Source organism: Semicossyphus pulcher, unplaced genomic scaffold, assembly GCF_022749685.1.
Source record: "Semicossyphus pulcher isolate SPU_LCO1_2020_fin unplaced genomic scaffold, fSemPul1.0.p SCAF_15, whole genome shotgun sequence".
Lineage (NCBI taxonomy): Eukaryota > Metazoa > Chordata > Actinopteri > Labriformes > Labridae > Semicossyphus > Semicossyphus pulcher.
In genome coordinates, this window is record NW_027211659.1 from 9,161,881 (window position 1) to 9,187,281 (window position 25,401).

A 25,401-nucleotide genomic window follows, 5' to 3' on the forward strand; every position below is an offset into this window, starting at 1 on the left:
AATGTCGTGTGCAGTCCGTAAATGGGATTTTGGAGGCAAGGGGTATGTACATTACACACAGGGCAGTGACAGAGGGGTATTAAGAGGCTCAAGTGTTATGATTTATTACCTTTTGTGACTTTTACTTTTTATGTTTTAGATATATTTTTGCTATTAGTTTTCTACATTTATTCTTAAGTACAATTGTGAACACAGGACTTCATATTGGTACATGTGCATTTAAAAAAGGACCCTAAAACATATTTTCCATCACTGTATAAAAGTAAACATTATTAGTGTTGTCGAGAAAGATAGGTGTAGTTTGTCCCTTTTCCCCTGTAAAGACTCTCACACACAACAAATGGTTAACCTGAAGTATCCAGTGCATCACATGGCTTAACATAAAGCCTATGACAGGCTGAATACTTCACTTCCACGTCGGACTGCATCATTGTCAGGCTTAAATCTGCAACCTCATGCCACAAAAGCCACTGAAAGAGCACACTGTCTTATTGGCAAAGTCACAGGAGGAAGAGACACTAAAGGTCTTAAACTATTCATACCTTAAAAACAAAAGCATCAATACGTGGTCGGGTCTCGGTTCATAACAGCACAGAGCACTGCAGAGGAAACAGAAGCAAAAGTCCACTTATATTGATGTTCTTATCAGTGTTGCTTTTGTATTGTTTGTAGATGTACAGATTTGTTATGTTACACATGAAACATCATTGTTGGTGCAATACTGCCGCCTGCAGGTCAAGCTGGGTACAACAACAGAGATGGATACACAATATAACTTTCAAGGAAGCTAACTTATCAATCAGTCTATGAATCTATAATGTATTACATATCTATTAGGGTCAAATAACAGTCTGTTTTTTATTTGTTATTTATGGAAAATAGAAAATACTTTTTGCATGCAAAAGGCAGAAATTTGTCTTCACTTGTGTGTGCAAATACAGTATATGCCATATAAAACACAGGGTCATTTAGGCTCTTTCTGTTGCATATCCCCCCTCCTAATCATTTATATTTCTACTGGGCAGGTTAAATAAAAGAAAAACAAGTCAGTGATTGGCCCTCTGCTGACATGTGACCTCCAACTGTTGACTTATTACCCAGAAGAGTCAACTTCTCCATACTTGGGAGTTCACCCTGAAGGTTAAGGCGGGCTCTCGCTCTCTGACTTAAAGCATCAATTTTCCATCAATTTTTCTCGTTTCTGGACTTTTTCTTTTATTATCATCTTTCAGCAATGACGACAAAAAGTCAGCTCGGATGGGGGAAGTTATTTCTGATAGTCACAGGTAGGCTTTATGCTTGTATTCTTTCTCTTTTCTATGAGCCACTGCCACACCTGTATGATTATCACTAGTGTTAATGATTAATCCAACTTCTTGTCGCCTAACCGGAAGCAGGATTGTGTTAAACTCAAAAGAGGCCTGTGCAGGAAACTATTTATTTAAGTTGCCCTAAACGAATGATACACGATATACTAGTAAAGAAAAAACACACAAAATAAATCAGACGAGGAAAGAGATATCATGTACAATTATGCCTTCCTTTTCCTTTAGTTCTTTCCTGCTGCAGTGGTGTCCAGGTGTCCATTACCAAGGAACAATATGAGGTTGCAAAAGGAGGTGATATTACTCTGACGTGTTCATTCACCCCGGCCAGTTCAGACTTCAAAAATCTCGTCCTCAGATGGGAAGCTAACCCTGATCAAGCTGGTGATCCAATGGTGAGAGGTTTAACAAGCCGCATGCAACATGAGTTTTTAAAACATCTCTGTAATACAGAATAGTGACATGATATTACTCGGCCATATTTGTGGTAAATTTCTAAGTGAAAGTAAAACGGAGGATGTGCAGAGTGTAAATGACAGAAGTGTTTACGAGACAGGAAATTCAAATGCAAATCTCTTTTCTTTTTAAAACAAATGATCTATGCATTTGAGAGCTGCATTATGGGAAGTGTAGGATGCAGCATTTTTGTTGCTTTCTGATGTCGTAATTTATTAAATCTGTCCGTCGAAAGTACCCTGATTTCAATATGCTAATTGGTGAAGTACCCTGTTAATCAAAACAATCCTACATTCCCATTTCATATTTATATTGTATACCTTTAAATAATTTAATCACATTCTTCTCAAAAAATGTAGCACAAAAAGATTACTCACTTACTGATCACACAATAATAAATGAGCAGGTAAAGGGTCAAAACAACCCATCACTACAGCATAAAGTTAAACCATAATTGTGGCAGTAATTGTTTATAAGTATGGAATATATATCAAGACTGAGACGTTGCTCTTCTTAAACGGTGATTGACTGCAATGAACGTAAGTATCCATAAGGAGGGGGTCTCGCGCTTTAGGCTTTAACTGAATGTGACACTTCAAAAGTTTAGAGCTCCTCCCTACTGCATGCAGTGCTCAATGACCTTTGACCGGATAGTGAGCGAAAGGAGATTGCTTCTTGCTCGTAATCAACCGCTGCACAGAAGAAAATGAAACTAAAGCACTAATCAATTCTACAGCTATAGGGCTGAAACTGACATTTTAATTAATGATTAGTCTTCGAATTATTTCCTCCTTTAACAAGTAGCCCATTAAATGTCAGAGAATAAACAAGTGGAAAATGCCCATAGCTGTCTAAAGTGAGGTCCTAAAAATATAAAGCAATTTAGATGGCTATCACTTAATACAAATTTAAAAAATATATATTCTTCTGGCTGCCAACTACTCCATTATTTGACTCAGAATTTTTGCTTAAAATAGATAATACTATATCCATGGTCAATTTCATAGGCCAAAGTCAAAGGGAAGCAAAGTACATCAAGGGTACATCTATCTATCCTTACCGGCTAACGAGCTAGGTAGGGGGATGAGCTTCGTTTATACTCAGCATTAAAGTGAAGAAACATTGTTAGCGGCAGTAGCTAGCTCCTTAATACAGAGTTAACAGTTAGCATTTTGATTCTAATGATGGTTCTCAAAGATACACAACTCAAGGAAGATCAAAAGAAAAAATATCTCTGTGTTGGCTAAGGCTAACAGCTAGCTTAAACAGACTCGTCCCTTCGATGCTGATCAATTAGCTCACATGCTGGTCTTGCTAGCTTGGTAGCATACACTTACTTGTTAAGCTAAGGCTTAAAATCTACTGAAGTTTAGTTACTGTGTGCATGCTGCTTATTTGAATTTGTTTACAACATAAGCTTTGATCTTGCTGTAGCTAGCAGGAGCTAACTGGCGGTAGAATGCTGGTAGGTGATAGGCAGAGAGGTGAGAAGGCGGTGACGACACCACTGTCATAAAAAGTGACCTTACGTACGAAAAAATGAAATGACGGCATTACATTTTATAATACAACAAGGTGGTAAAAAATATGTTTGTCTTTATTTTCTAGAAATCTGTGGCCAGCTACTTCTTAAACAGTCCGGTTGACATTGCACCCGCCTATGAAGGCAGGGCAACTATGGATGTCGACATTATCAAACGAGCAAGCACACTCCACTTAAAAAAGGTGACCATGCAGGACAGCCGCCTTTTCCAATGCAGTGTGCTGATCCCCAATGATGATGAGGGAACACCAGCTGCCACCACTACCCTTTTGGTTCTGGGTGAGACTTAACCTCCGATGCATTTCAATTCTGTCTATTGTGACATTTTATGTGTGTAAAATCAATTCTGCATGTTGGTACAGTTCTCTTGTGATTAAGTAGAATGTTAAATTCTGTTTTTTTCCAGTGCCACCCTCCCCGCCAATCTGCAGGATTCAGGGAACAGCGGAGTTCGGGCATAACATCTCCATCACCTGCATGTCTGAGGAAGGGTCCCCACAACCCAGCTATAAATGGAAGGGCCACAGTGTTGAAAACATTCCCAGACCATTTCCACCTAAGTCAACTGAGAGTATGTATTTCAACCATCCATGTGTAACTTCAGAGTTGATTAGTTTCTGTGCTAATTTTTGTCATTATATTGCAGAGGATGGAATTTTATCTCTCTTCAACATTTCAAAAGAAATGTCTGGTTTCTACGTTTGCTCATCAACAAATCGAATTGGTTCTGCCAACTGCAACCTTACCTTAGCTGTGATGCCTGGTGAGTGTTTATAATTATTAACCTATTGACCGTGATGACTCCACAGAGACTTACCATTAAGTTCTGTGGTTCCTTTGCAGGCTGTTCTCACTACATTCACAGCAACTAATGCCTGACAGATTTAGCAACTAGCTGGTGAATATAGTTGAACATGTACTTATGACAAGGACAGATATTGGAAGTTGGTGGAGACCAAAACAGTGATAAAAGGAGGGTGAATATTGGACTAGCTTCAATTAGGTGGCTAGAAACATATTTCTAATGTTGCTCTTGGTCTGCTTGATGTGTAATTAGGCAATCAACCATTTACAAAACCCCTCCTACACAGCAGTTGTCCTAGCTTGATGACTGTAACTAGGCACATTGTGTCTGTTAAGCTTTCTTGTTTTGTTGTGCACTGAGTTGTAGTATGAGTGGTTTTTGGTTTTAAAAGAGTTTGATGGTTAGTGGTTTTGTTTTTCTTCCTTTCAAAAACCAACAAACCAACGGTAAAGGTGAACCAAACTGCATGTGTTAGAGTGTCCGGCTAACTAGCTTACGACCGTTATAATGCTTATTGCACTACCACCAAAGCTAGGCCACTAACAACAGTTTACAATATTTAAAGTTAAAATTAGTTAAAAGTTAGGCTTGAAAGGCCCCCATATGACTAAGACCTACATCTTTAAATCTTCGCGTGTAAGCCACCTGTGGATGCTAGTAGCCTGTATCAGTGTAGTTTGAGAAACAACTCCCATTTAAGGAAAGTTGACACTCCAGCACGCCAGCTTAACCTGAGGTAGCTTTACATTTGCCAAGGACATTGGTTAGTCCTGGATATGAAATGTAAAAGTAAAAGATAAAGTTTGAAAAAATTAATTATAAATCATCTTCTAACCCTCTCTGAATATTGCTTTTCCAAGTAAGTTATCACGCAAGCTAAGCATCCAAACTGGTATATGACACAGCAAAATAACTGATTGTCCTTTATTATACTGTTTGTAGTTCTATGGCTAACTATTCAGATGCTGAATTTTGCCTCAGTCTTTGAACTTAATTTTCAGTCTTTGGGCAATTTGCAGATTCCACCATGAAAATATATGAACCAACCAATGGAGCTAACAATTATTAGCTAGCTAGAAATATTAGTGATAGTTTGAGTCTGATAAATGAATTGTTGTGGGCTAGGGTTCAAAAGCTTTCTTTTTGTTTACCTGTATATAAAATGAAGGAGCCATTGTTGAAATAATGAGAAAGAATTGAGTGAATGGTAAATCTACATATGTATGTAAATATCATGTGCCCCATGTGTGACTGGAAAGACAAAAGGGGGCGGAGCTTAGCAAATGGTGATTTGTTTACTAAGAAATTCACCCCAAAAACATTTTTAGAATTATTAACAAGATCTTTAAATTGTCTGATATTGGTGTTCCATTTCATGTTTGAGAAAATGTAATCTGTCTCACCACTAGAGAAAAATACAGAACAAAGGCTCAAATATTTCAAGTTTCACCAGTCCACAATGGCTCATGAAGCTTTAAATGCTGTCTTTCTATTACTCTCCACAGGCAGCATGAACATGGGTTCCACTGCGGTTATAATTGGAGGCGTCCTCGCAGGTGTTTTGTTTCTCGGGATTGTCATTTTCTGTTGCTGTCGGAAAAAGGGCAAAAATGACGAGCAAGCTGAAGTGTATGTATGAATTGTCCCGCATGTTTCTGCCATCATAAACCGATAGCAAAAATAATGTCAGTGTGTTGATTAGTATTTTCTTATTTGTGTTTACATCTGCTTTAATGAAGAAAGGTGAAAGATGCAGTTTGAAAATATCAACAATCGTCTCATAACCTTCGCTGACCTGGCTTGTCACTTGGTAGTGGTAGTTTTTGATTCAACCTGCGAAATGAAGAGTTGGTGTTGTGTTTGTGGGGCCTTAAGGAATTAATCCAATCACTCAGCTTTTCTCTTTCTTGTTTTGTGTTTTGTCTTAGCTCCCCGGAAGAAGTGGCGTATTACGACAAAGACGCTCCTGAAGCTGAGCAGTACTTGGATGACAAGTCAAACAGCAAGGCAAAGCAGCAGTACAAGGATGAAGACAAAGATGTTGTGCCTCAAAGCAATTACAGCGTAGGAACAGCTGCACAGAAGATTGAGGACGATCAACAGAGTTATAATAGTGGTAAAGGAAGACATGACGGTAAGGGCAGTGATGTTGACTCTCGAAGACACCAGGATGACCAGCGTGATCAGTATCGTGGCAGTTGCGACCGACTTGATGATAAATGCCAACACTACGGAGGCAGTCGTGATCGCCTTGATGACAGGCGTGATCAATACGGAGGCAGTCGTGATCGCCTTGATGACAGGCGCGATCAATATAGAGGCAGTCGAGATCGCCTTGATGATCAACATGAACGACACGGTGGCAGTCGAGATCGCCTTGATGACCGACGCGATCGACATGGAGGTAGTCGTGATCGCCTTGAAGATCAACGCAATCATTACAGTGGAAGTCGAGATCGCCTCGATGATCAACGCGAACGATACGGTGGAAGTCGTGATCGCCTTGATGATCGCCGTGATCGTAACGGTGGCAGCCGCGATCGTATTGATTAAGGAGACCGATACGATTAACCGCGTGTTACCGGATGTTCTTTTAATGCCCTCACAGTCCTTTTTTATGTCGCAAAAATGCAAAAGTAAAGCAAATTTTCAGGTAAAAACCCATATTCAAATAATATCATGAGGAACGGAGGAAGTTAGAAATAAAGGATATTCTTGCGCCTTTACCAGTCAGATAAAATCTTTCAATCTCTATTAAGTACTGACATGTAATTTTGAACTGTTTTGTTTTGTATGTTAGTCTTTATAATGAAAAATTGGCCTGTACATAAAAATGTAATTAAAACACCATCCAATACAATAATAGCTCACACATTCAGGCAACCTGTTCTGCTTGGTTGAAAAGAAATGTATCTTTCTGTCAGTCCCTCATATACAATGTGTACATTATCTTGATTTTAAGTCTTTTTGTTACCCTGTAATTTGTGATTAAAAGTAATAGTGCCTTAGCTGCACCTGAGCTAGATATACAGCTTAACTAGCTTTTAAATTGTTTTTTAACTTGTTTTTTTATGTGAAAACCTCTTTGTGTTGGTTCTTGCATTTCTGCGCTTGTAAGTACCATGACTTTTACTTGAATTGATTATTTGTAAAATTTTTGTCAGCAGCTTTTTGTGTGAAAAATGATTGTGATTAGCTGCGTTTGTTTATATGAAGCAAAAATCAAGTTGCGTTGAATAAAGACAGTTAGTCAAATATTGCTTTTTGTGTGCTGTGGTGGAATATAAAGAAGTACATTCACTAAAGTACTGTATTCAAGCACACATTTGAGATACTTACACTTCACTCAAGTATTTGCTTTTTTATTCCACGATTGCTGCATAAAAAAAATATATGAAGATCTTTTACATGTTTCTGTTAAACTTAGCCAAACAAAAAGTAGGAATAGCCTACATATACAAATACAGCTAAAACAATTAGTCTAGTCTGATCTAATCAGATAGTTCATTGACAAAACAATTATTTGGCAACTTTTTTGATAATCGTTGAAGTAATTTAAAATAAATAACTACAAGTAGTATACATGTATTGATTACTTTTAATTGCCTAAATGAAGTAGCTACATTTTCCAATTTAAACCTAAAGATTTTTCTTAAAAGCAGGGATTTTACTTGGTATTTTATTGAGTGAAGGATCTGCATACTTCACCCACCATTGCCTGTGTGCAGTAGAATTCCTGAAAACTCACAGATTAGCCTGACCTGGTTTTATCATGGAGCTGCCCCCCTCCTCCCTCCACTTCCACACCGGGCAAAACTCTCTATGTGCCCGGCAGACACTGCTGCTACACCCGCTGCGGAAAAACCTAAAACTAGAGCCCGGAAGATCAACTAAAGAAAACAGCTGCACTCACTTTGAGTTTTAATAAAAGAGCAGCAGAGGAGTGGCGAGTAATTCGGAGCAGTGTTTTAGTGCTGGGCTCACCTCTGCGTGAAGTGGTACAGTCCCGTTAGTCGCAGCGGTCTGGAGTCTTGTTAGCAACAGCAGCAGTTAGCGGACGACGAGAATGACCAACATGCGGATAAACTGCACTTTACTATAAAAACGGACTGTATAATGAACTTTTACCTGCTGGCTTTTTTACTGGGAGCATCCGGTAAGTCTTATTCTCTTCACAAAATATGTCTTCTTAACTTGAATCTCTCATATTTACGACAACAGCGCAACAGGTTGATCCTAAGCAAACTTATGCCAGGCACCGTGAGTACACATAAGACTTAGTTTAGCCTACAATTTATTTGTACAATTTAAAAGAGTTATAGTAATGATTAGCCCCGTTATAACGAATTCATAACACATAAGCTGGTTTATGGGACATTAGTAATCTTTATAGTTTCTGGTAGCCTATTGAATATTGTGTTTCTGCTTTATAGTTTAGGCTACTTATGTTATCCGATATTAATTAATATTCACTTAGGGCTTAGCTTTTCTGTTACAGGCCTATTTATATATCACTACTGTTCACCATAAAAAAAGCATAAACTCTTTTAGGTACAATGTTTATTGGCAGAGATCTACTGTACAAAAACCATGGCAGAGCTTCGATGAACAATCGATTCATCTGACAAAAACGGTTATCCGTAATTGTTTTGGTATTCGATTCATAGTTTTATTAAGTCTAGACTGTCATTGTGTAAAAACGTCATTTAAATACATCTCTCTGGGGCTGTGGGAAATGACAACTAGCATTTCTCACTATTTTAACTTATTTCACTTAATAGGTGATTTATCCAAACTAAAAGTAAATGCTAAGTAACAGCCCCAAACTACATCCATAAGATCAGTTATACATTTACAACTACATTTCACGACTCCAAAATGCACATCGGGTCTCATTGAAATCCTTTATCAGACATGTCATTGTGTATTTTCTGTTGAGTCAATGTGAAGGAATGTAGGACACAGTAAAAGCAGGAAATGTGACAGCTCTAGAGAGGAAAAGAAGTCTGACTGTATTCAGGAAACCCGCTGCGTCCTGTAGCAGAACTTTGACCTGGAAAACATCAGTGACCACACGTTATTTTAATAAAGAGCAGTCTAATCTTACAGTGAGGCATGTATGCAGGTGGAGGAGGAGACCGTCTGCTGCCTCTGTAACCTGTTCATTAACCTACAGTGAGTCACACCTGCTGTAGACTCCTCCATGTGAAGAATAGTTAACAGTCACCGTCTCACTTCTCTCCACTGTTTGTTTGTGTATCCAAACCTCCTCTCACCTCAGACTGAGGCCATTCATGGAGTAACGGTTTGGTTTAAATCTCTAACAGTTAATTGGTCTGTTCACATCCAGCTGGATGAAGGCGGAGATTCTCATTGGCTGGGAGTTTTATGACCTCCTCCCCCTTCAAGTTTGGGGGGTTAGCAGAGCCCTAACAATGGACTGGTCCATGAAAAAAGGAAACAAAGGGAAGACTAGAGCTCCATCGTGGGAGGAATTTAGGCTCGGTCGCCCCTCCTCTTGTTCTCTCATCCTGTAAAAATCATTTGAGTTAATCGCCACCATCAGTGTACTTAGAAACGTGCAGAAGAGTAGTAACTTTTCAGAAGGAGAAGAAACTGATGATGCTAATCTGACCAGATATAGTATGCAATTTATATAGTTTGAGGCTGTGGCTTTGGGAAAAGACAACTACCATTTTTCACTATTTTCTGGGACTTTATAGACAAAAAGGTCAATTAATCAGAAATGTAATTGGCAGATCAATCGAAAATAGAAAGAAAAAGTAGTTACAGTCCTTAATCGAAGAAATTAAAATGATTGAAACTGTCTCCCAGCTGCAGTCCCGGAAAAAAACAAACACGTGAAGGAAAAAGGAAATATTTTAGATAAATGCTATAAACGCTCCAAAGGAAAGGCCTGCTGCTGGCTTTTGTGTTGATTTCCTGTCTGCTGGGAAATGTTTAGAGGGAGTTCCTGCCCCACCTCGACTTAATATGACTCGCAGAAAGCACCGACGACTACGTCTGCGCTCTCCATCCCCTCCCTGTGTGATGACAACCCCCTGCCTCTCCACAGGCCTCCCCCACATACACACAGGAATTTAACCTCCCTGACCCTGGCACGGAGCAACAGAGGATCCCCCCCCCTACGCACCTAATCCCTGTTCCTGTCTTTAATATGAAGCAGAATATCTCCCAGGTGTAGTTCTTAATGCAGACAAAGAAGAGGCACAGCTGCTTCTTCTGTGATCATGATATTATCTGCATCCTTTTCCTGTAGTTAAACTGTTTTTGTTTCCATCCAGTTGCTACGTCATTTGGTACACTCAGCTAAAACTAATTTAGGTCATCAACAGTCCTGAAACAATGTGTCCACTATATTTATATTAATAAAGCAGATATGATATGACTACAAGCAGAGAAATAAATCAGAAAAAAAAATATTTTTACGCAAAAAAGGCTACAAATTCCCAGAATCTAGCTTCTAAAATCTAGACCTTTTTGATACTTAACGTAATATCTTAAGTTTTGGACTGTTTGTTGGCACAAAACAAGACATTTGAAGTCATCACCCTGGCCTTAATGAAGCATTACTGAGCATTATACCAGATCATCCATTATCTATACCGCTTATCCTGTTCAGGGTCGCGGGGGGCTGGAGCCTATCCCAGCTCTCATTAGGCGAGAGGCGGGGTACACCCTGGACTGATCGCCAGTCAATCACAGGGCTGACACACAGAGACAGACAACCTCCTACGCTCAAACCTATGGTCAATTTATAAATAAGATTTTCACGAGACCCAGTAGAGAAATCTTAAATCAGACAGGAATGAAAGGCGAGTGATCTCCCCGTATCCACGGCAACGATCAGAGTGGGCGGTCCTTAATGTAGCCCAGGACACGTGCGTACTAACTACCAGATGTATGTAAATGCATGCGTCCCAGACCACCTCCGTATGTGGATGAGTGATCGGATCTGAATGCCTCTCTAATCTGTCCTGGGTGTGTTCAGACCTGTACTTAAGGTTGTCTACTTGTGATCCGATCATGAAAACCACATGTCAATACCAGGTATGATGAGGGCCTTAGAATCACCAGTTTACCTTTAATGAGCATGTCTTTGGACTGTGGGAGGAAGCCAGAGTACCCGGAGGGAACCCACGCATGCACGGGGAGAACACGCAAACCCCACACAGAAAGGTCCCCAACGTCCAAACCAGGAACCTTCTAGCTGTGACGCAACAGCGCTAACCACTGCACAACCGTGTAGCCTATACCAGATCATAAATTGATTAAGACAATAAATAGCAACAAAATCAGCTTTACTCAAAACAGCTCTGACCTCTCATAATATTGCATCCACTCAAACACTTTCAAGACAAACTGGACATTATCACCATCATATAAATAGGCTGCATTCTTGTATTCGCTTGTTGCAACTCACTGAGGATTGAAATCAGGACTCTGAGTTATTTATTTAAGTCATTCATCAAGAAGACTGCCAGAAGCTAATCCTTTCTTCTGTCTGTATTTGTTTTGTGTGTGTCAGCGTGTGTGTGTGATGGCGTGCACGTCACAGTGCGGGAGAAGCAGCGCCTGGCGATGCTCTTCCAGTCCGTGGTCCTCCCCTGTCAGTACCAGACGGCCTCCTCTCAGACCCCGGTGGTGCAGTGGTGGTACAAGTCCTACTGTCGGGACCGCACGCGGGAGTCCTTCACCCTGCCGGAGAGTCTGGCCGTGCAGACCTCCGAGCTGGGTGCCTCGTCCCACCTGGAGTGCTCGGACAGCGTGCGCACGGTCCGGGTTGTGGCGTCGGCGCAGGGAGCCTCGATGACGCTGGCTGAGCACTACAAAGGCAGAGACATCGCCATCGTAAACAGTAATGTCACAATTTAATCTTTTTTATCCAGTGAAGGAGAAAGAGTTGCTGCAGCTGTTTGACCTCTGCTTTGTGTTTCCTGTTCTCTAAATACACCTCCTTTGTCTTTGTCTCACAATAGAGGAGAGAGCTACACACACACACACACACACACACACACACACACACACACACACATACACACACATGGTCACAATAACCCCCTGCGCTCGCTCCAATTCATGTATGACTCCCTGTTCAACCTCAAGTCTTATCAGGACAAAACACACGTCTTCTATACAAATGTGTCGGCAAACACACCACGTTCATCAACGTCCTCCTGTCCTCATTTAAACGGTTAAGCAGAAGAAAGTGTACTGACGTGATGATAAATTAAACTATGATGGTAATCACTTAATTAGTTTTTAAAAGTATTTTTCTTGTTTTTCATCTGTAAATGACTCGTACCAAGAAGTATCGATACTGCTCCAATTAAACGATACCTGCATTTCCTTTTTGTACCCAGATCTATAAAAACGATCAGTTGTTTGGTTTTGCTTGCAGCCAATCACTGCAAAGATTCTTTGATTAAATGGGAAATTGTTTTTGTATTGGCCCAACACCACGTCAGATTCAGCCCACGCAGTCTCCAGTGTGGAGTCAAGTGGTTCGTTTGAAATGACGCTTCTTCATCAATACTTAATCCAGCAGTTTTGTACAATTTCTTTTAGGGATAGACCGATTATCGGTTATTATTATCGGTATTATTATTATTATTATTATTTTTTAAATCCGACGGCCGATAAGAGTTCATTTCTTTGCAAATTTTATTTAACTTTGTTTTATTTACTTTATAAAACTTCAGGAAGTTATTTATTTATTTATTTAAATTTTCAGTTAACTTTATCAGAGATGCTGCTGACCCTGGGAACTCCCTGCGCCTTTTGTTTGTTTGTTTAATAAACATATGCTTAAAGGCATTTAAACAAAGTTAAGTGTTGGAGTTTGTATTATTCAAAGTTTTGACGCCAATATTTTGACTTTTACTGCAAATGAATATCGGCTCCAAATATCGGTTATCGGCCTCCTTGACAACTAATAATCGGTATCGGTATCGGCCCTGAAAAAAACATATCGGTCTATCTCTAATTTTTTGTATTTAATAATTTGAGTTTAGAAATGTATCAGTGTAAAAATCATATGGACGAGGAGGTGTTGATTAAGAAGATTATATAGGGTATTGATTTAACATCAAAAATGGAACGTATAAGGAACTCTATCGATATCTGTATCGCTTAAATGTTACTGGTATACGTACTGGCATCCTCATTTTTAACATCATGTTATTGTACCAGTGCTAGTATGAAATATTCCTAACAAAATCCAGTCTTAATATCGGCTTAGAGTCAACATGCTGCTAAAAATAGTCAGAAACCAAGTCGTTATAATCAGTTTGTCATCAACGTCGATCAATTTGAATGCACTAGTTTAACCCTGAAGTGCTCTGTGAACATGATCTGCCATTTGACCTTTCGACTCTTACATCACCTACAACCTTGTTTCCTGTCTCTTTGCAGAGGCAGACCTGCGTATTGGGGAGCTGCAGTGGGGCGACAGCGGAGTTTACTTCTGTAAAGTCATCATTTCTGATGATCTGGAGGGGAAGAATGAGGCCCAGCTGGAGCTCCTGGTGCTCGGTATGCCTACATTTATATATATATAAGATTCAACTTTAAGCCTGATCATTAAGGTCAGTGAAGGGTCTTTCTGTATGTAAGTAAAGGTTTTAGAAAGAATCTTTTTGCCTCTTCACACAACAAAGACAACAGCTTCCTCCACATTGTTGAGGACCTGCCTGGATTGTACTTTAGATAAAGCTCCATATGGGATGACGTGTTCAGCTGTGTGCGATCATGTTATATTTGTTACTGTTTAATTCATTTACAAAGCTAAGATTTCATTGCTGAGATTCTCCATCTCCTGTCATTAAAACGTGACGTCCACTCAGAGAGAGAAGTTGCAGAGGCTTTTGTTGCCAAAGCCACTCCTTAAGCTGTTACCATGGCAACCTGCTGTCTCAGAGGAGGCCGGGGCATGTTAAGGGTTGCTGTTGCTTTAGACTTGAAGAGAGGGACGTAGGGAAAAAAAAGAGACCGAAACCAGGCTAAAACCCTGACAATGTAATCCAAAAGTTGACCCAAATTTTCCTTAAAGCCTGACTACACTTGATGTACTTGTGGTTTTAAAGTCTGCTCATTCATACAGCCGTCCTCCACTGAGCGTTAATCTGATTATAATCAGCTCACAGGAGAGAAGAGGGGGGTTAAACGTGTGAGAATAACAAGACTACAGTGGGTTTTGGCGCTAGATTATTTGCAGTGAAGAATTTGGAATTAGATACGTGTGTGAAGTCTCTTTAGCGGCGGATCATTTCTTAAATTTCAGTCGTCATGCTAAGCTAGGCTAACTGGCTCCTGCTCCATATTAAAGGAGCAATTCGCCCCTGGAAAAAGCCGCTGTCAGTCAAAGCTGGTGTTCTCTACAGATAGAAGCATAAATAATAATTGAAATTGGCGACATAGCTGTGGAGAAAGTTGTACAAACAGCTCGTGGTTTCGCCCATTCTACATTCCTACAACACCCAGCGTGCATTGCACCCCTCCCTCTGAAAGGAACGGCCCAGCGAGACAGGCTGGAGTGAGATACTACCGTTTTCGCTGCAGGCAACGGCTCAGAGCGGTACAGAATCCGTAATATGACGAGAATATACCGGTGGATCGTCTAAAAAATCTTCGCGTCTGCAGTCTACATTTTAAACCTGACTATTCTAAGCGAGACACGACATCGGAGGCGGGCGTCCTAGATTGAGGAAGTGTAGTTTAACAGGTGTTATGTAGTCTGGGGGAGATTTTCCAGGGCCCATTGGAGAAGCAGATAGAGCGAAATTGCATTCTTTCCTACCATAGCGCCATTAGCTCCCTATAATAGCATGATAGGACTGAGGTTGAAAACCGGCGAACCGGCCCTTTAAGACTGTGACTGAGTGTTCCCTTACGCAACAAGCTGTCATGTTTCTTCTCTCACCACGTCTCTAATCTTTGGGTTAATTTGTCTTTTCGACGTTCACTCCCTTCGCTCTCCCTTTTGTCTTGCAAAACCTTCCCTTGCACTCCTCCGCTTCTCACTCCTGCATCTCTCCCTGCCTCCCTCCCTCGCTCTCTGGGCTGCATAGCTCCTCTGCTCTCTCAGGTTACTCAGCGTTACTGAGCTTCATGGTATGTAGACGAGTGTGCCAGGTCAGGGAACCAGGCTCACTTTTTTTTATCAGGTGGGGAGGGTACGCCGTGTGGTTTTTTTCTCCCCTCCAGAGTAACAGTCTACTCAGCAGTCTCTGGAGCCAGTGGGTGTTTAGTCTATCCCTGTAGACAGACACAGTGACTCTTTACTGTAATTATAGGCCTTCTTACACCTCACCATTAACACAAACTGAAAACATGAACACCTGCAGTCGTATCACACCTGCTACAGTCCTTTCTTCTTAAGTTTGATAACAGCCGTGTATGTTTAGTTCTCCTTCTCTGACCTGTTTGTTTGGTACATAAAGCACAAAAGAGGCACTGTTTCACAACCCTACAGCTTGTGTGACCTTTTTATTATGAGTTCCCATGGTAAATAATTGCCCCAGAATTGTTATGTGCCCCAGTTTCCGAAGCCCCCCCTCTTTGTCCTCATATGCTGCCCCACTATGCACATCCCAATAGTTGTAACAGAAATGAAATGTAGTACAGTCGGCCTCCTGCTAAAATTAGAATCAAAGTGAAGTGTGTTATGAACTCTGACCTCTGACTAACATGACTTATGTTCATGACCACAGGTCAGTATTCACTTCTCAGAAACTCTGTGACATCATTTTTAAGTAGCATGAGCTCTGGACACCAAAACATATCAGTGTGATACAAGCGTCTACAGACAAGCTAGCAGCTCTGTGAGGCTGAGGTAATTAAGCAATATCACATGAGAGGGAGGGATGTACTGAATATCATCACGGCCGTGTCACAGCCAACATCACCACCTAGAGTGTGATATTGCTTTCATACAACAGTTACACAAGAAGCAAATAGTAGTAAAAAGTCGTAATCAATAACAGAAATTTTTTTGCCCCACCAACTCAACTAGTTCTACAACTTTGTTGCCAAGCAACCCAAACATTCTCCTGCACTCTGCAGCTGTTTTTCATCATGTACATTTATCTGTATGTTTTAATTTAAGCTCAACCAGTGAAATAAGAGTCTGCTGTGTGATTCAGAGGTACCAGCATGATCAGTGTAGACATACACGGTCTGCTGTAATTATTAATTAATTAATTATTAATTAACAGTATTCAGAACACCTGACTGGGGCGGAGTGACACACAGAGTGAAAAGTCCAAGTGATGTTGTTGTTGCCTCTTGTCCAATTGGATTACTTAGTCGGAACTAACTGTTGTGTAAATTCTAATATCATCATGCTAACAAGGCTCACACCAATGCTAACATGCTAATGTTTAGCAGGTATGATGTTTAGCATGTTCAGCTTAATAGAATGCTAATATGAGCCACTTAGCACTAAACATTAAGAAAAGCAGAGGCTCATGGGAATGTCATGGGCTGATTGATGATGATTGATTGATGATGGCAGTAGATGAAAGTTTCAGGGCTCCTATTGTTGAGGGAAGCCAGGCAGCCTTCCATCCTTAAATCTATCTACCCTAGTTATATATATATTACGTGAAAAACACTTGCAGTTGTTACCAATGTTTTTGGGATGTCTGAGCCGAGCTTGGCACAGCTCTTCAGTCACTATCATTTGACTTAGTCGGTGGCTGTGAGGAAGTAAAAGCTATTCCAGCTTGGGTTTGTGATCTCTGCATTTGCTTGTATTGCAAACTAGCTACGAAACTATGCTACAAAACAGCTGTAAAGGCTTTGGGAAAATATTATGTTGAGAGTTTTATGTACAATGATATATTTTATAGTGTTTTGGCTGACTTGATATTCACGCAAATCAATCTGAGTATACAACCAAGATATGCAGCATTTATTGGACATCCAATGATCATTGATGGACGTCCAATAAACACGGTTAAATCCTAATGTCTTAATTCTTATGTCCTTAGGATTCAACCTCAGAGGAGCAGGGATGTTGCATTACATGTTATGGAAATCCATCCACTAGATGTGATGAGATTGACATATTTCCGTCCGAACCGAACCTAGAGCTATGTGTCTAGAGTGGCTAAAATGTCCTACCTTATCATGGCATCATGTTTATGATCATCATCATGTGATCCTTTTTTCAAAATGTATACAGGCAGGTACATTAAACATAAAGTAGAAGATTCCAGCTTTGTTGCAATATTTTTGCTAAATTTAATTGAAAAGAGAAAATTGTCCCTTCAGTTCCCTCCATCCTCTCTTTGCCTGATCTTTTGACTCTTGCTTCCTGCTTCCTCTGCCGCCCTTCACCTGTGCTCTCCCTCTCTCTGCAGGCCGGACAGGTCAGCCGGACGATCTCCTACCTGAGTTTGATGTGGAGATTATGCCAGGTACGGCCCCCTCTCCTGCACTCCTGTCTCACTGCATGGCAACTTCCGGCTTCCTTACGTTTATTTCTCACTGACCAATCAAAACTCTCCTTGACTAACATATACTATCTTTCACCTGGCGTTTATTACAGACTAATAAAGGAACACTTACAGAAAGCAGTAGTAGTAGTAGTTCTTATCCCCTTCTTCTGCTCATGATTTAAATTCCACAGGGGATATATGTTGACACAGAGAGCGTTTTGAAGAGGGTATTGCTTTTGGACACACCCTGAGGAAGTGTGTTGTTACAGTCTGGATGATTTAAAGATGTGATGATGGATAAGAGTGGATGAGAGTTCCCCAGAGTTTTACACTCTTTGATCTCTGGATGGAAATGTATGTGCTTATACCCAGACAAACATAGCTGTTTATCACTGTCAAACAGCTTATCGTGTAACACCTTAAACTGAATCATACCATGCAGTAAACAAATGAATAATGTGTGTGTTTGTGTTTACATTGCAGAGTGGGCGTTTGTTGGATCCGTAGTCCTCGGCAGTGTCTTGTTCCTGCTGTTGTTGGGGGTCTGCTGGTGCCAGTGTTGTCCTCACTCCTGTTGCTGCTACGTCCGCTGCTGCTGCTGTCCCGACACCTGCTGCTGTCCACGACACTGTGAGGAACACAAACACATGAATTACTTATGTTTCTCAGTATCTATCTACATTCATCTTCATTTGCTCTCCTGTACAGTGTATGAGGCCGGGAAGATGGCAAAGAGGGGACCACCTGCTCAGGTTCCTATGTATCCGTACTACATTCCTGGCGTTCCTTCTGTGGTTCCTCTTGCACCTTCGACACATGTGGAGCCGAAGATCGCCTCCATCCCCTCAGTGGAGAATAACCTGGCTGGAGGTAAGCAGCAACGTAGCAGTTTTTAAGCTGCAAAGATCATGACGTTTTTTAGGTTTTAATTTAAACAGAAGCATCTGATAAGTCAGATTTTAATAGTTTTGTCTTTTGTGTTTATGTTTAAAATAAAAGTTGCCTGCTTTTTTGTCTTTGAAAGAGGTGAACAAAGTGAGCAAGTGGAGGTTTCGTTTGTGTGGATTCTTTTTTAGCTTTAAGTTATTTTTTCTTGTGTGAAAATGGTGAAAACTTTTTTTTTAAGGGAAAAACAAAAACGAAAACAATTTCTGTTGTAATGCTAATTTTAGCCACAAGGGGCTGAAGTACACCACAACCCCAGGTTCAAAATAGGACTAAAAGCAAAACTCAGCAGTAGAGAAAGATGAATCAAACGGTTTGTGTAGTAATACTCATTTCAACCTGAAGAAACTGAAGCGCATAACTACCTGAAGTTCTAAAAAGGATTTTAAGCATTTATGTTTTCTTCCGGGCTGCAGTGGTTAGCGCTGTCGCCTCACAGCTAGAAGCTTCCTAGTACGAATAGTGGGTCTTTCTGTGTGGAGTTTGCATGTTCTCCCCGTGCATGTGTGGGTTCCCTCCGGGTACTCCGGCTTCCTCCCATAATCCAAAGACGTGCTCGTTAGGTTCATTGGTGACTCTAAAATTGCCCGTAGGTGTGAGTGTGAGCCTGAAAGGTTGTCTGTCTCTGTGTGTCAGACCTGTGATTGACTGGTGATCAGTCCAGGGCGTACCCCAGCTGGGCTCCAGCCTCCCACGACCCTGAACAGGATTAGCGGTATAGATTATGGATGGATAGATGTTTTCCTCCAGGTGAAGGCGATAGTGGTGCAGTTCAGCCCCTTGTGGACAAAATGAACATTTATAAATAAATACAAAATTCACAGGACAATACTTTTTTACTTTTTTTCCCTGCCTGTTTTAACAATTTTTTTAACCACCAAGTATCATAACAGAAACACAAAAACACAAGAAATTATGCTGAATTTTTTTTTTTTTTTGCCTGTTTTTATGGGGAAAAAAAGCAGACTTCGAAACAAACTTAATCCTATGATTTTTTTATGACCAAGCAAAACACTTTGTTTATCTTAGATCTTCAACACAGGAAAGGAAACAAGTCAGATTTAGAAATAGTTTTTTTTAACACTTTACTCACAACGATATCTCCATAATATCATAATGTCCTCTCAGAAACACTGACGTGACTAACACTCATTTCATTCATCATCCTCGCGTTGTGATTGTTCTGTCCTCATGCACGTTTGTTATCTGATACTTATCTTAACATTTACGAGTTTGATTGTTACTTTTTGTTGTGTAAAACTTCCATTTATATGTGTTTGTCTTTGCATGATCATGTCCCTGCTGTACGTATGCTTGTGTGTGTATGCGTGTGTGTCCACATCCACAGTGCGCACTGGTTATCGACTGAAAGCCAGTCCCCACCAGGACTCAATGAAAGTTCTGTACTACATAGAGAAGGAGCTGGCTCAGGTTCCCTCTGCCAAGACGGCTGCACTCCAACGTAAGGCTGCGCAGATTAGGACAGTTTCTGTAATCTGTGAGGCTGTGTGTCCGTGTTTGTGTGTTTCTCTTATGTGCATGGTTTGTGTTAATTAACTAGCAAGTTTCCATCTAATTCATGCATCCATTTCATTACATCTAACTGTGCATAGACATCTCGCAAGACTCTCTGATTTTCTCTCTATTGCTCTCAGTTGTTCGGTTCTGACTAAAATGTAGTAGATCCAAAAATACAGAACCCAAATAACTTCTTTTTAAATGGTCAATAATTTGTCTCTTACAGCTGTAGTTTTTAGCAAACGATACTCGAACAGGAGTAAAAAGTGCATTTATTTGGGACTATTTTTAGCGCTGGATTAATACCCATTTGGAACAAGAAAAATTAGTTGTGTCATGATTTGGCAACATACACAAAAATGTAAAATGTAATAGTGTTGTTTAGGGAAAGATATTCCGGGCCGATATTCGGCATTTTGACGCATATCGGCATCTGCCTTTTTTTTTTTTTTTTTTTTTTTTTTTATAATTTTTAAATTTATTTATTCATTTATTTATTTATTTTTTTAAATCTGACGGCCGATAAGAGTTCATTTCTTTGCGAATTTTATTTAACTTTGTTTTATTTACTTAATAAAACTTCAGGAAGTTATTTATTTATTTCTTTAAATTTTCAGTTAACTTTATAAGAGATGCTGCTGACCCTGGGAACTCCCTGTGCTTTTTGTTTGTTTGTTTAATAAACATATGCTTAAAGGCATTTAAACAAAGTTAAGTGTTGGAGTTTGTATTATTCAAAATTTTGACGCCAATATTTTCACTTTTACTGCAAATGAATATCGGCTCCAAATATCGATTATCGGCCTCCTTGACTACTAATAATCGGTATCGGCCCTGAAAAAAACATATCGGTCTATCTCTATTGTTGTTAGTAGCATCAATCCATTGTTGGTCCTCACCCTTTCATAGAAATCCCTGAAAATAGGGAAACAGAATCTCTGAAGGCTGATCCTTTTAAGTACTTGTAATAATAGTTTAAGGAGGCACATGAGACATTTCTGCCCTCAGTAATTTACAGTCTGCTGTAATCACTGCTTATGATTATACAGTCAAAGTCACCTCAAACCAGAAAGTAGGTAATGAACTATTTGCGTCATGTTATTATCCCAGACACCTACACTGTACTTCCGTGGCTAATTTGAAATAAGATACCTGAAAATGTTTTCGAATTAAAATAGCGAATGTCCCTCCGCTGATGTTTCTGCCCTAACAGCCAGCAGCCTATCGGAGCTGAGCTCTCTTCACGATGGAGGGACGACAGACTTCAGACACACCTATCAGACGGTCCAGATGAAGGCGCTCCCGCCCATCGCGGACCTCGACGAGCAGACAGTGGTAAGAGCAGCTCCGCCTGCACAGCACCGAAGGTCCAGGCGGGAGCGAGGAAACCACTCAGACGATGAGCTGGACAGAAGGTAAAATTATGGTTTTACTTAGCATAAGTTCATGTCACCCACTACCTGTCACCACAAGGGATGCAAAAGTCTTCCACTCAGTGTGACCTGACCACATCGCCCACTTTGCTTCTCTGTGCTGTAGGTGGAACCCGCACTCAGAGCACCTGCAGAGGAAGACGTTAGGCAGAAGAGGGCGCACCGGCTCCCTGGACGAGCTGGAGGAGTTCGCCCAGTCCTACGACTCCCGTGGACGTCGGGCTGACCCTCCAGACCGGCTCTATGAGCGGGACTACAGCCCCCCCAGGCGTTTCTACAGAGATGATGACGACGGATGGCGCCGTCGCAGCCCCTCACCTCTACCCCAGAAGAGAAGGGACACGTGGGACAGCGATCGTCCCTCTCGGCCGCCCCAAAGCAAAGGATACGACAACGCCTTCCTCAGCAGCGTGCTGGACAGCAAGGCAAGGGGGCGGGGAGGGGACAGAGGGGGCGCTAGACCAGACGAGGACAGTGACACTCCCTCTAAAGGCAGCTCCAGAGGAAAAGGCAGCGATAGTTACTACAGCCGCTCGCCAAGCAACCGTCCAGAGGAGGAGGACGGTTTGCCTCCGTACTCTGAGTGGGAGGCCGAGCGGTACCGCAGGGCCGACACGACCACAGACCGGTACCGCACTGTAGAACCCCCCCGATCAGAGCGATACAGGACCACTGAACCCGCCACGAGGCCGTTCTCTTACACCCGCCCCAACCGGGGAATGTCCCACACAATACAGGGGGGCAGAGAGGAGAGAGAGAGGAACCGAAACCTGGTGAGTTACTTGTAGCAGGAACAAGGACTTCCTTCCTCTGCAGCTCTTCAGGAAAGAGACTCTAAATCCTGACGCAGGATGAGTCCGTCTATGTTCTATATTTTACTTATTGTCATCAAATCCCACAAAAAAAGTCCAAAACCGGTAAAAATCTGAGTGAGTGTTTGGCCAAAGCCTGATGAAGCTTCCTCTGTGCCATTGTGCTAAAACTATTAAACACCAGTGAGCCAGACTGTTGCATAACTGTTCTCCTCAGCCATCAGGACAGGAAGATATTCATCCTCAAAATACACAAATATATGTCAATACAAAGTTAGAGGATGACAGGGACAGAGGAAGAATAAAGAGAGCGAGAGTGACAGCAACACAGATTTCATGTCATACTTAAGTAGTGGTGCCAAACTTGTTCTCTCATATGAACATGACCTGTTAGATTAACACCTGTATGATTGGGGAGAACGAGGGAAAAGACAAACTGCACCACTTTAAAAGTAATTATAGCAAAAATACCATATTAGCATTAGCATACTTGTACTTGAACATTAGCATGCTTTCTGTGGTTTTTTAGATTAATTGTATTGAATTATTGCAGACTGTTTCTCCGAGGGACGTCTGCACTAGCCTAACAAGAGTGTAGTAATCCGCAACTGAAAGTAGTCCCCAACGAATGCCTTATTTACTCCTGTTAGGGTATGGTTTACTGAAAACTACATTGCCCAGTGGTTTTACGAGATAAATAAGCCTTATTAAAAAAAATAAAAAATACTGGTTGGAGTCCAGCTGGAACCTTCGTCATTTCTTCTTTATCTCTACCTCCGTGTTTCTCTTTAGCTGAAGGCTAACACCCCAAAAATGAATGTAAACAAAACTAAATATTTGACATATTTTCAATGATTTACATCTTCAGGACTTTGTTTCAGTGCTGAAAGATGTTTTTGGTTTTGGTCTTTTAATGTGGTTTGATGACAGTAAGAATAAAATAGAATAACGCCAGCTTTTGCCTCATCAATGTTTTACAGTATTTTGTACATAATCTGAATATATCTTGTGCAATGTACATACAAGATTTATGGTCTTAACACTGAATTGTTATAATGTAGCTCTGATATAATTTTATCTTCTATAGGTAGCTGTAAGAGTTTACTTAAATTACATATCTATATAACTCCATTATACACAGTCTATCATGCTTGCAACCATCTCAGTGTTACAGATTCTTACTCACTTGCCTTCTAAAGGTGTTGTTTACACATAAATCACTATCACAGTCATAACTACTAACACAGCTTGAGCTGCAAACGTTCTGTGAATGCAATAAACCACCAGGCTGCACTAACACAGCACGAGCATGATTGAAAGTCTCTAACGTGTGGCTCTCGGTGTATTTCTTTAACAGAGCACTGCACTGAGCAGGGACTCTCTCATAGTGTGACAAGGGTTCCCAGCCTGGACCCGCTCAGCACAGCGCTGCCAGTCTGCTCGTTTTAAACCGTCCTGTTGCTACTCAGGAGAGGCTGAACTGTTCTGCCACCAGCCACATGAAGTCTGGCTCGTCTCACTGAAATAACCGCGGCTGAAAAATAGTGGAATGGATGGAAAATGCTGAGAAAATAATGTGCACGAAGCAGCATGTGCAGTCACTTTCAGGACTCGTGCATGAATCATATCTGGATATGTATGCATGTGCAGTCTTCAGAGGTTGCGTATGGTGAGTGTGCATCATTTTCAGAGCGACTGGACTTATCCTAACCAGTGCCAAGAGGTTTTTTTACCATTATTTTTACCTGCCAATTTTGATCTGCCAAGTTTTTATAACATATTGCAATAGTCTTATTTTCTCCTGCACACTTCATATTTCTCACTCAGTTCCCTGCAACTCAGGTTCACCTTGTATTTGTGTGTTTGTCTGTTTTTGATACCGTCTGTATGTAAGTACTGTATCTTGAATTTGTTTTAATTGCACTGCTTTTGAATAAAACAATTCTAAGAAGTCTTTGCTGTCTTACAAGAATGTTTTTATTATCTTGGCTGAAAGAGAAGATGCGTAAAACTTGGACTGCTGCTGCTGATTGTTTTGTTTTCTCAATAAATCATAATATCAATCCATCCATTATCTATACCGCTTATCCTGTTCAAGGCTGCAGGGGGGCAAGAGCCTATCCCAGCTGTCATCGGGCGAGAGGCGGGGTAAACCCTGGACTGATCATCTGTCAATCACAGGGCTGACACATAGAGACAGACGACCTTTCATATTCACACTTACATGGGCAATTTTAGAGTCACCAATGAACCTAACAAGCACGTCTTTGGACTGGGATTCGAGCCTAGCTTTGAGTCGACAACGCTAACCACTGCGAGAATAGTGAGAAATACTTAGAAACATTTCCTAAAGCCAAAGCTGAGGTTTTCAAATGTCTACAGAACAGGCTTGAATGTGTCTCTGTTGTTGTTTTGTGCCTCTATTTCGCATCTTGAGAGTATTTATAGTTGTCTTGCAATTCTTTGTAGACTTTTAGTGTCTCTTTGTTGTCTTTTCACATCTCTTCCTGGTAATTTTGCTATTTTTTGTGGTCATTTTACAATTTATGTAGTAACTCTGTGTTCATTGTAATGACTCATTGAAATCTCTATTTGGGACTTTTTATGGTAGTTTAACATGTCTTTGTTGTGTTTTTGTGTCTCTTTGTAATCATTTGATGGACTTTCTATCAGGAAATTCAATCAGCCACTTCATACAGATTCTCTGATACAGCAGCCCAGTCGGCCTGTTCATGATACTGACAAGCCCATAATTTCACCTTCTGCCTCTGGTAGGGGGACGTCAGGTCCCTCTCGCCCCGCCCCTGCACACTCCTACTCTTTATTTAGACACAATGATAGTAGAGACAAAAAATTGTGTAGCTTTATAACACAATAGGCAAATGAAAGTTTAATTATTTTGTAGGATACGAAGTGGATACCAATCATAGGGAAATGAGGGAGTGTTTCCTCTCCTTTTATACTGATAAAGAAGGAATTTAAATATTAACCCGTCTCGAGCTTCAGAGTGGAGCCAGACACAGATGTGATGGCAAATCTTTTCTTCCCCGCAGCATTTTTCACAGGACTTCAAGAGCACTTCAGTGAGCTGAGAGCTGCAC

General features: G+C 40.8%; 2 protein-coding genes across 4 annotated transcripts; both read left to right on the forward strand.

Moving 5' to 3' along the window:
* The first annotated feature begins 1,174 nt into the window (after positions 1-1,174).
* gpa33b (glycoprotein A33 (transmembrane), paralog b) lies at positions 1,175-6,682 on the forward strand. The gene is made up of 7 exons (XM_069663737.1): positions 1,175-1,286; positions 1,554-1,720; positions 3,390-3,603; positions 3,731-3,895; positions 3,971-4,087; positions 5,635-5,758; positions 6,058-6,682. Exons 1-7 carry the CDS (start codon positions 1,235-1,237, stop codon positions 6,680-6,682), a joined length of 1,464 nt encoding a protein of 487 aa, XP_069519838.1. The 5' UTR covers positions 1,175-1,234.
* Positions 6,683-7,951: 1,269 nt separating this feature from the next.
* On the forward strand, positions 7,952-24,253 carry ildr2 (immunoglobulin-like domain containing receptor 2). Of its 3 annotated transcripts, XM_069662996.1 has the most exons (10): positions 7,952-8,285; positions 11,679-12,008; positions 13,565-13,684; positions 17,515-17,571; positions 18,076-18,222; positions 18,301-18,462; positions 19,886-19,999; positions 21,269-21,470; positions 21,595-22,261; positions 23,658-24,253. In XM_069662996.1, exons 1-10 carry the CDS (start codon positions 8,246-8,248, stop codon positions 23,691-23,693), a joined length of 1,875 nt encoding a protein of 624 aa, XP_069519097.1. In that variant the 5' UTR covers positions 7,952-8,245; the 3' UTR covers positions 23,694-24,253. The 3 variants fall into 3 exon arrangements, with proteins under 3 accessions (XP_069519097.1, XP_069519099.1, XP_069519098.1); XM_069662998.1 differs by lacking the exon at positions 19,886-19,999; XM_069662997.1 differs by lacking the exon at positions 17,515-17,571.
* Positions 24,254-25,401: the final 1,148 nt, after the last annotated feature.

Excerpts from the sequence above, each read along its gene's own strand:
- gpa33b (XM_069663737.1), top strand. The coding sequence starts at position 1,235 with ATGACGACAAAAAGTCAGCTCGGATGGGGGAAGTTATTTCTGATAGTC. Across the intron at positions 1,287-1,553 it reads GTTATTTCTGATAGTCACAG|TTCTTTCCTGCTGCAGTGGT; the intron begins GTAGGCTTTATG and ends CTTTTCCTTTAG. Across the intron at positions 3,604-3,730 it reads CACTACCCTTTTGGTTCTGG|TGCCACCCTCCCCGCCAATC; the intron begins GTGAGACTTAAC and ends GTTTTTTTCCAG.
- ildr2 (XM_069662996.1), top strand. The coding sequence starts at position 8,246 with ATGAACTTTTACCTGCTGGCTTTTTTACTGGGAGCATCCG. Across the intron at positions 20,000-21,268 it reads CAAGACGGCTGCACTCCAAC|CCAGCAGCCTATCGGAGCTG; the intron begins GTAAGGCTGCGC and ends CTGCCCTAACAG. Across the intron at positions 21,471-21,594 it reads GACGATGAGCTGGACAGAAG|GTGGAACCCGCACTCAGAGC; the intron begins GTAAAATTATGG and ends TCTGTGCTGTAG.